The sequence below is a fragment of the Magnolia sinica genome, chromosome 1, assembly GCF_029962835.1.
Source record: "Magnolia sinica isolate HGM2019 chromosome 1, MsV1, whole genome shotgun sequence".
NCBI lineage: Eukaryota > Viridiplantae > Streptophyta > Magnoliopsida > Magnoliales > Magnoliaceae > Magnolia > Magnolia sinica.
In genome coordinates, this window is record NC_080573.1 from 120,580,504 (window position 1) to 120,591,739 (window position 11,236).

Consider the following 11,236-nt stretch of genomic DNA (forward strand, 5'->3'; position numbering starts at 1 on the left):
AAGTGAGTGTTTCCCTGACAGTGGGCCCACCTTGATGTACGTGTTGTGCATCCACCCGTCCATCAGTTTTTCCAATCATTTTTGAGCATGTTCCCAGAGATGAAGAAGATCCAATTCTCAAGTGGACCATTCCACAAGAAACATTGGTTATTGAACACCCACCATTAAAAACTTCCCAGGGCCCACCGTAATGTTTATTTTCCATCCAACCCGTTGATAAGATCACGTAGACCTACATGAAGGAAACCACAAATATCAGCTTGATCCAAACCTTTTGTGGCCCACAAAAAAGTTTCTAGTGATAAATCACCACTCTTTTCTGTGAGGTGGTCCACCTAAGACTTGTATCTGCTTATTTTTGGGCTCCTGACCTGAAAGGAGCTGGAAAAAAGAATAGCTTAGATATACAACACATACATCAAGGTGGGCCCCACGGTCTAACACCACATCCGCTCCCCCACAGAAATTGTACACGTACCATGCACATAACTTCAACGAATCCACGTCGGATTTATAATAGAAGTTGTAAACAAACATATAGTCTACAATAAAAGCTGCAAACTGTAAAGATTTTGAAGGAATTATTTTCTGATCACACGCATAACTACAAGGACCGCCTGCAATATGTAAAAGTCCGAATAAGATAAAAGTTGCGATTTGAAAATGTTTGGGCATTGAAAAATTGAAGTCAGTCATTTGAAGGAATCTGAAGCGATTGGGTTAAAACAGGAGACTGCTGCTTTTGGTGTGGTCCAACATTTTGGATGGCTCAATTTGAACAACAATCGAAGTTCTCAGAAAGTTCCAAGTTATTTTATCCTTGGCCCTTGATAATGGACGGAAGCACCTTTTAAGTGATCCAAGCCGTTCATCTGTCAATCCCAGACCAATAATGTTTGAGTGATTCTAACACACTATTGAGACCCAGCTGTCGGTGATCCAAAAGGATCTTCTGGCTACACTTAAAATCTACGGTATGATTTCCGTACTGTCCTGTTAGACATGGGACGCGGATTAGCTACTGACAGATTGAGCAAAGAGACTCGCTATTGAAGTGACGTCTGGGACCCATGATGTATATGTTGTATCCACACCGTCCATCCATTTGGAAAGATCATTTTAGGGCATGATCCAAAGGATGAGGCAGATCCAAAGCTGGAGGGCACCACACCATATAAAACAGTAGGGAGAGTGACGCTTACTGTTGAAACCTTCCAAAGGTCCATCATGTTGTTTATTTGAGATCCAACCTGTTCATGTGTTAACTCAGACATGAAAGAAGGGAAAACACAAATATCAGCTTGGATCGAAAACTTTTGTGGCCTTCAGATGTTTTTAACGGTGGGCGTCAGTCTCCCACTGTTTTCTGTGGCGGGGTCCATTCTAGATTTGGATCTCATTCATTCTTTGGCTCATGCTCTGATATCGTATTTGCGAATGGATGAACGGTGTGGATACAAAACATACATCATGGTAGGGTCCACAGAACTTGGTGACGTCACTTCAGTAGCGATTCTCGCTAACCTGTCAGTAGAAAATCCGCGTCCGTAGACAAGTGCCAGTTGCACTCACGGCTCGCGCATGCACGTTCTACCCACGTGCCGACGCCTCCACGTGTCTCCTGCAGATGGCCACGTGTGTTTTGGCTTGGCATACACGTGTAAGTAGAATACTTGCCACGTTCATCTGTGTGCCCCACGTATGGTGCCGTTGCATAAAACCAAAGGAGAAAAAGACACAGCGTAAAACTCACGTACGGAAGAACAACCATTTTTATGGTGGTGTGCACGTGCACACGACATTCATCCCTTGTATTTCACACGTGTGGCTCGCCTGTAAATTGAACCTGTCCGATCATGCGCTACAGGCTGGCGTGCCTGAATTGTGGGCCACCACTTATTGGATGGTTACGATATAGACGAGGAGGAGTCGAAGGTTTGCAAAACAAAAACCAATCTGCCCATCCAAAACTAACCAACGGGTTAGATCAGACCGTTGATCTCATCTATTGCTTGAACGGTCTGGATGAATTGCTCATATTTAGAAGAAAAATAAAATTGTAGTAGACAATTAGAATATTTTTAATATCCATTCATGACCTTGCATTATTTAAAATGAGAATAGCTACAAAGTTCCTCGTACGAGAAGCTTTTGTACAGTCACGACACACCGAAAGATGATACATCACCATCTTTCCAAGAATACCCCTGCCTCATTTCATGCACAAGGGATACTCTTCCTTCACATGGATGGTGGGGATGCACTGCATCGTCTGGGGTTGCTGCTGGGGCTGGTGATTCTTGAATCCGACCCGTCCACACATCCGGACCGACTCTCCGACGAGTGGGATAACGGGCAGATTGTCGCAGTTGCAGATCTCGATCATGAATCCATCTGGGTCGTGGAAGAATAACTGATCGACGGATATGCCGCCTTCTTCGACTGTCCTCTGGATGTGTTCAATCCTCATCTCCTTCAACTTCCTTTCCACGGCTTTCATGCTCTCACACTGCATGGGTAATTCCGTCATTTTCGCATTCAAGGGTATTTTGGGTATTTCAACTCATGCATGGCTCACGTGAGTGTCACACTACGAGGCTCTTCTGTTATCTTACCCATCGGGCTCAAATCGGTGGTCCGCCAGACTATGAGAAATTGTGGAACTTGGACAGATAACCATCCACAAAACCAACTGGTTGGATGGTAATCATGCAAGCCCTATCTGGCCTAAAAAGCTAGGGCCCACTCACTAGACGGCTAGGATTTCCATGTAGGCCATCAATAGAGCCGACCCACCAAATGCAATTGGAAATTTAGAGAGAGAGAGAGAGAGAGAGAGAGAGAGAGAATTACCTGGAAGGAGATATGATTATCTTTGGGATTAATCTCAGTCTTCTCAGGCATGGCTTCTGGATTCTCAGATTGCAATAGATGTATGCCAATTCCATAACTAAATAGCCTACCAAGCACCATAGAAAACAAGAAAAATCAATCACAAGAACATATAAATAAAAAATAATAAAAAAAGGAAAATCTATTTTTTAATTTTCCAATATGGGTTTTCTTTATTTATTTTTTTCAATTTTTTTTAGGGTGTGTGCGTGTGTGTTTAGTACCATGCTCCATCAAAATCAAAAGAACCAGGTCTCCTCACAGGGAAAAACCCAAGAACGTTTTGATAAAAATCAAGAGATTTCTCCACAGATTTGCAAACAAGGGAGATGTGATTCAAGGAAGTGAGAGGCAATGAACCTCTTGCGTTCTCAAACATCTTTGCAGATTCAACGGCCACAAAGAAGAGAGAGAAAGAGAGACGGTACTCTTCAATTGGGTCGCAGGAGGGGAGCTTTTATAGAAGTACTCAAGAGACTCCGTATGCGACACGTGTCAGAGACAGCTACGATGACACGTAGATGCCACCTTACCCTAATTGAAAGCTATCTGCAAATGGTGATTCTAGATTTTACCAGAGCCGTCCGTTTAGATAGTGGACGTGCTGTCTTACGGCACCAGCAAGGTCTCGACTCTCTTGAATAGGACGGGAATCGTCTCCAAACGCAGCATGCTCTGTGGGGCCCACGGAGTTGTATATGTAAATCCACTCCGTCCATCAGGTCGGACCCGTATTTGAACCTTACATTTTTTTAAAAATCATATGTGTCGCAGTAATGGGAATCTGTTGACGCGTGGTGGCCCGGATGAGTTCTGGATCGGACTGATTTTTGTATCTTCACTTCATCATAGTGAGTTACACCTGATTAACGGTTGTGATGAAAGATAAACACTACGGTCATCCAACATAAGCCTACGGTTGGCATGTGAATCCTGATGATTTTTACTCACATGGCCTACAATCGAGGATACAACCACATGGATAGAATTGATTTTTAACAACTGGTGGGCCCCACAGATTGGATGTTCCGTAAAACAGGTTGTCGAGGATTCAGTCCCTCTGAATAGAGAGGCAGACAGGAAAGTGATTCGTGGGATTCATCTCGATTCTCCACTGAGCTTTCCTTTCGGGAGAGCGGCTTCCTCTGCCATAGGAAGCGCATACTTCGACCGTGGGGCTCACCTTCCTGTATTTGTTGCATATCCATGCCGTCCATCCGTTTCTCTAGATCATTACAGGGCATGAATCAAAAAATGAAAAAGATCCAAATCTCATGTGTACCACGCCACTGAAAATAGTGGTGATTGAACACCCACTGTTAAAAAATTCCTTCAGCCGCCCGAACTGTATATTTGCAATCCAACCAGTTGATTAGGTCACACAGAACTAAATGTTAAAAAGCAAAAAAAAAAAAACAGTTTAATTCAAGACTTTTATGGCTCACCAAAAAAGTTTTAATAATGGCCGTTCAATCACCACTGTTTCTTGTGGTGTGGTCCACCTGAGATTTGGACGATTGCGACATATGCATCAAAATAGGCCCGACGGTCAGTCTAAGTCGGTGTTTTCAGGGCTGACCGAATCTGAACTAACATACACGTGGCAATGTGGCATGGTGCATGCGATGTCCATTAGTAGCTCTTATCTACCGATCAGACAATCCTAGCCATTACCCACTTTTATACGCTAATTGTACACCTTTCGGTTAAGAGACTGATGGATGGCTAGAACTGTCCAATCGGACAAAATGGTTTTCTCAGTACTTGCCACGTGTATGGTGGAAATTGGCTTGATGGAGTATCCAGCGCATCATTTGGAAATCGGACTGAATAAACTCTGTTGGGCCCACCGTGAATGCATGTGGTTTATCCACGCCGTCCATTCGTTTTTCCAGATCATTTTAGTAGTTCAACCCAAATTTCATGCCTATGCAAAGCTCAAGTGGACCAAACCACATGAAAAAGTGTAACTATTGATTTCCACCATTGAAAACTTTCTAAGGCCCCAATGATGTTTATTTCTCATCCAACTTGTTCATACGATCAGATAGACATGGATGAAGTTAAAACACAAATATCAGCTTGATCTAAAACTTTGGTTGCCCCAAAGAAATTTTCAACGGTGGATGTCCAATTCACACTGTTTCCGGTGGTGTGGTCCACTTGAGGTTTGGATATGCTCTATTTTTGGGATAAAGCCCTAAAATTATGCGGTAAAAGAGATGCATGGAGTATATACAGTGCATGAATGACAATAGGGCTTACAGAGTTTACTCAGTAAGCGTACTGAGTTACTCAGTACGCAGCCCGCTTCACATCGTATCCTTTTGGGTACCACGAAAAGTGTGGCACCAATGTAACAGAAGGCTCAATGGGGTCTTATCTTAGAATACGGATCCTCTGTTTGCTTGTTGCAATCTAATTGGACCGAAGGAGGAAAAAGAGCAGAAAAGTCGTGATTTTGGCAAAAGAGGATCCGGACTCCTTATCTTATGCATGTGTAAAAGCGTGTAACCTTGCACCACCAGCCGGGGAGCTGGTGGAAAAGCTGTGGCCCCATAATGATGTTTGTGATTTATCTACGCCATCTATCCATTTTGCCAACTCAGCATTGAGATTGAATGAAATAAAACATTGCGTGGCGTTTAAAAAGTTTTCATTAGTACACATTCAATCTGAACTATGAGCTTTGGATCTGCTTCATTTTTTGAATCATGCCTTAAATTGGGCTTACAAAATGAATGGACATCATTCGTGAAACACAGACATCAAGATAATGCCCGCGGATCTTTTCTACCGTCTAACTAGATGGTGTAGGGATAAGAAATATGTGATTGATGGGCTTTTTGTTTTTTTTTATTTTTATTTTGGTACGTTAGCTTGTTAGTACACACCCTACTGTGAGTCCACCCTCCACTGTTAGCCACCCTCACTAGGGATTCGGTACCATGACCTCAGGTGTTGAAGCGAAGTATCTTCTCTTACACCTTGATCCATAGCTCAAGTGGTAGATTGAGTGAAAGATACCCCGTTTCAAAACTGAAGTCTTGGTATCAATCTCCAGTACTAGTGGAGGTGGGTAACAGTGAAGTGTGAACTGACAATGAAGTGTACTAACAAGCTAACAAAAATAAAAGAAAACAAAACATGGTATCTTCTCTTGATGGGCTAAATCAATAAATCTTGTATAACTTAGAACCACATTAGTTGATTTTAAAGGTTTGAGGCATGATTTTAAATGGTGTGGCTCATCCAAGTTTTTAAATTGGCTTATTTTCGGGCTATAAATAGAACATGTGGGGCTACACATTATGAGCAAATTTGATGTAATGCATGTATCATGGAGTCAATACACATCACATTGGAATATGATATTTGATATATATCTAGAAAGGAACATCGGTCAAGGGTACTTAGAAAAATTTCAATTTGTGCATGCTTATTCATGGATGCTCATGTTTGACTTGCTATGCATCAATGAGTGCGTTGATTTTAAGCATGCTGGGGCATTCCTCCCTTTTTTTCGTATAAAAGTCAACACACTTTCCTCACATTTCTCATTCATAACTTATCTCACATTTCTTGTTCATAACTTACACCCAACCTCTCTTCCGCTCTCACACGAACTTAGCCTGCACTTTTTCTCAACCTTCCATGAGCATAGCCCGCACCCTCTTACTCTCTTCAACTCTAGCATGCTCACTAAAGTCGCTGCATATGATAACTCACGAATAACATCGAATTGGACATGACCCATGTTTCAATCAAATGAAATAAGCTTTAATCTTAGGCATAGAAATATACAAGTTTTTCAGTGAGTAGATCTTATTTTTAGGTGATCCAAACCATCTACTATATATGATCCGTGCAACAAAAATCTCCTAGAAGAGAAAATCAGAATTAACAGACGGCTAGTAAGAAAATAGTTGCAAAAGAAAATTTAATAACCATTGTTTTGAACTAATAAAAGGTCAAATATTCTATTGACAGGATCTTCAAGTCTTGGAGATGTTTATACAAAGACCTTTGTGCATCCTATTGCATTAACATATTTTGCAATCAAGCTGTGGACCCCACTTACCTAAACCATGGCGTTGAATATATTAAATTGGATGACGCTAGCTTGATACTCAGGCACTCATAAAACTTAGCTTCGGCATATTAATGCAAGTTAAACTGACTAAATTGTGGGGCTTATTGTCATGAAGCAACAATCCCAAGTTTAGAATGGTTGAAAACTTCTAACTTTGCATTCATAGACATTTGTTTGTGGAAATAAGATTATTGGATTTTTCATTTTTAACGGTTCAATAAATGCCACCCAATCTGATAATCAGATGATCAAATAAGTGTAAACTTTTGGTCTATGTCTTATAAATTGGACAGTTAAATTTCATTTAATTGTATGCCAAGAATGCAATTTCAAAGTAATTTTCAATCACATGCATGTCATGGACCACACCATGTTGGATTATAAATATTTTCTGTTTCCAGAGCATTCTTTCGAACCCAAAAAATAATGTTAATGTTATGTCTTCAGTGCATGGTCACATCAATCCGACCTGTTTTTGTCATGCCAAGTCCACTTGCTACGTGCCATTACACTACTGTAGTTGAGTTCCTAGATCCAAGCCTCTCAACAGGTGGGCCCCACGTATGTAGAAGATTTCCTGGGCCAAATATCAGGACAGCTGCTTATCTGGTGGGCTACACTTCTAAAAGAAACAAATCATCAACCTGCGGTTCATATTCAATTTACTTGTGTGGACAGATAAAATGGCCTGATTTTTTGTCCGGGTAAGTAAACTACAGTGGCCCGTCTGATGAGTTACTTGGATCATGTTTGATGGTATGTAGGCAGCGAGCTACCCTAGCGAGTGTATATAGAAATTGTAGTCATGTGGGTGCACGTTGCATTTTTCATAAGCCTAAGTGGAACATGACTCAGCACCTACCTGGCTAACTTTTCATTTTATATTTTTAATTGGTTTGATTGGACGGGTCGCCCCATCTGAAAACGGTAGAGTTAAAAAAAGTTTTAACGTACTAATGGAGTATGGCAGGTGAAATGCACATGCAGATGGTCTTGTTCGGCGCTTTGTGGGGCCGCCATGACATATATATAATGCGCGTGCAGAGAAAAGTAGTAGCTTGAAGGGGTGCGGATTCTGGTGATACCCTCGTTGAGGCGGACATAAATTGACAACAATCCCCACTAGAACCTAACTAGAGACGGGCGCTTTGTGGGGCTACCATGACATATACATGCATACACGTATATGTAAGTATATGTATATAGATGAATGCTCAACTAGGCGCCATTTTACATGATCACCCATGTGTACCTTTGCACATGTGTCATGGGCACATAATCTAAATGGTGGGTGTGATGTAGCACTCCTTAAAATTTCAAGGGTCCAACTTTCAGCCTGATACAAAACTCCGGTGAGCCACATAAAAAGAAACAGTTTCCTTGATTGATTCGCATTTCTCTTTGTTATGGCCCACTGGAGTTTTGTATCAAGCTGAAAGTTGGATAGTTTCAAGGGGTGCCGCATCATGTGGACCATTCAGATTATGTGTCCATGACACGTGTGCAAAGGTGTGCACAGGCGCTCACGTAAGAAGAAGGTGAGCAGTCTAGCTCAATAACCGATGTGCACCAGTTCCCGTGAGTTCCCGTGAGAACTTTTTTAAAACTCAACAAATGTGATGTGAGCCCAAAATTTGAACGGTCCACGTAATGTAGCACCCCATGAAACCCCTAGGGCTCAACTTGTACTCTCGTCCAAAACTTTAGTGGGCCATGAAAAAATAAAACAGTTTCCTCCTTTGATTTGGATCTCTCTTTGTTATGGCTCACCATAGTTTTGGGGTCAATGAAGGTTTCACTAAGTGCTGCATCACATGGATCGTTTGAATTTTGCAAAGGTGCGCTGGTGAGCATGCCCTCCCCCTCCCGAGAAATTTACGACTGTGGACCCCACCTTTTATCCAGTGGTTTTTACAAAGCAATACAAACTTAACATACACACTTAGACCTCCTTGTACGGACATCGAATTTGAGGACGAAAATACCCCTACCTTCCTCATGCTGGCGTGCAGAGATAAGTGCTGACGGACAGTCCGGCAATGGGAACTCAAGTGGGGCCCACTGTGATGTTTATGAGAAATCCTCCTCGTCTAAGTTCATTCATAGGGTCACAAAGACTTGGATGAAAAGGAAAAGCAAATTTCATAATGATCCAAAACTTCTGTAACACCTAAAAGGGTTTCAATGGTAGACATTCAATTCCCCACTGCCTTTTACATTGTGGTCCACTTGATAGTTAGATCTATCTTATTTTTTGTCTCAAGCCTTAATATGAGCTCACCAAATAGATGGACGGTTTGGATATAACACAGACCTTATGATGGGACCCACGAAAGCAACTTAGCAAAAAAAAAAAAAAAGAAGCATAGACAGCCGCGGCACTACCACCGGTTCGATGGCAGTGCTGCAGCTGTCTGGCAGATTTTTTTCTTTTATAGAAAGAACTTTTTCTCTCTTACATTTTTCTCTAATACATAATTACGTAAATACGTATATATAAGTATATAAAAATATTTTTCTATCTTTTAATTCATTTCTTTGTCTATTTATTTAACAAGCATATCTCTTAAATTAGAATGTTTTTTTTTCTTTTTTTTTACACACGCACACACACCCCCATGCACTCACACTAGTGGAATTTCACCACATATGGATACTCGAATGCTTGACCGGGTATTGAAACTCCTAAGAGTATACCACCCGAGCAAGAGTAAGAATCCTAAACTAGAATGATTTACATACAGGGAAAAATTTGGTTCATGGTGCGACCCATTAGATGACTGGCTTGGATCACCAATTGGGAGCAGAAAGAAAGATTCAAACCCAAAAAACTCCAAAACAAAAGTTTCATCCAAACAAGGAAACTATGTGGTTTATATATGACGAAATCACCCATGAAAATTAGCGGGGCAAGCATGAAAATAAGTGAGGGAAACTAGAAAATGAGTGGGGCAAATTGAAATATAAGTGAGGTAAACTAGAGAAATAGCAGGGCAAACTGAAATATGATCCGGGCAAACTAGAAAAACAGCGGGGCAAATTAAAATATGAGCGGGGCAAACTAGAAAAACAACAGCGGGGCAAACTGAAGTATGATCGGGGCAAACTAGAAAAACAGCGGGGCCAACTGAAGTATGAGCGGGGCAAACTGAAATATGAGCGAGGCAAACTAGAAAAACAGCAGGGCAAACTAGAAAAACAGCGAGGGAAACTGAAGTATGAGCGGGGCAAACTAGAAAAACAGCGGGGTAAATTGAAATATGAGCGGGGCAAACTAGAAAATGAGTGAGGGAAACATTAAAATGAGCGGGGCAAACTAGAAAATGAGCGGGGGAAACATGAAAATCAGCGGGGCAAGCATAAAAATGAGCGGAGAAAACTAGAAAATTAGCGGGGTAAACTGAAATATGAGCGGGGCAAACTAGAAAATGAGTGGGTCAAGCATATGAATCGTCATTTTTGTAAACACAATTTTGCTATTTGCCTGTGTCATATATAATTGCTACACCTGCATATGAATCGCCATGTTGACAGTGTGTAAAAATAAAGCCCATTTCCTCTTCTTTTTTAGTGCAAAGCTGACTAAAAAATGAAGGAAATTCTTCCACCGTATACGGCATACCTGCAGTTTGCCTCGCTATTTTTCTAGTTTGCCCCGCTCATACTTAAGTTTGCCCCGTTGTTTTTCTAAACTAAGCCCATTCATCTAAACTAAAAAATGAGTTTAAGCTTTAAAGTATTGTCTTCTAATGTCATCCATCAACCATACGACTCATTTCATCCCATATCATCCTGAAAAGCCTGATACAAGGCGACATATGTTGTTGATGTCTCAAATCTTTCAACAATAGGGTCAGTCGATGCCATCGACAGACCATTTGATGCCATTAAGAGCTATTCAATGCCATTAACAGTTGTTCAATGCCAGCGGAAAAATACGGAAATCTCACGATTTGTTACTGAATACTTTTGGTGTCCTGCTCAAAGCTTTCAAAAGAGGTTCGATGCCATCGACAAACCGTTGATGACATCAAAGTCCCATCGAAGTGCCATCGAGAAAATTCGAAAAATACATGTTTAGTCACTAGAACATTTTGGTTAATTCGATATCATCGAAGATGTTCGATGCCATCGAAGTGTTATCGAATGTTTCATTGAACGATCATACAAAGTCACAAAATTGCATAAGTGCGGGATTTATTTCCTATTTCGATTGCGATTCACCTAGATGCCATGCATATATATGGGTAT

The 11,236-nt window shown here is 41.2% G+C and overlaps 1 protein-coding gene across 1 annotated transcript; it reads right to left on the bottom strand.

Moving 5' to 3' along the window:
• Window positions 1-2,057: 2,057 nt before the first annotated feature.
• On the bottom strand, window positions 2,058-3,330 carry LOC131256037 (glyoxylase I 4). Its single transcript, XM_058257035.1, has 3 exons — window positions 3,117-3,330; window positions 2,854-2,959; window positions 2,058-2,509 (listed from the first exon to the last, which is right to left on the bottom strand). The coding sequence occupies exons 1-3, from the start codon at window positions 3,269-3,271 to the stop codon at window positions 2,213-2,215; spliced, it is 558 nt and encodes a 185-aa protein (XP_058113018.1). The 5' UTR covers window positions 3,272-3,330; the 3' UTR covers window positions 2,058-2,212.
• Window positions 3,331-11,236: the final 7,906 nt, after the last annotated feature.

Excerpts from the sequence above, each read along its gene's own strand:
- LOC131256037 (XM_058257035.1), bottom strand. The coding sequence starts at position 3,271 with ATGTTTGAGAACGCAAGAGGTTCATTGCCTCTCACTTCCTTGAATCAC. Across the intron at positions 2,960-3,116 it reads TTTGATTTTGATGGAGCATG|GCTATTTAGTTATGGAATTG; the intron begins GTACTAAACACA and ends GGTGCTTGGTAG. Across the intron at positions 2,510-2,853 it reads ATAATCATATCTCCTTCCAG|TGTGAGAGCATGAAAGCCGT; the intron begins GTAATTCTCTCT and ends TTACCCATGCAG.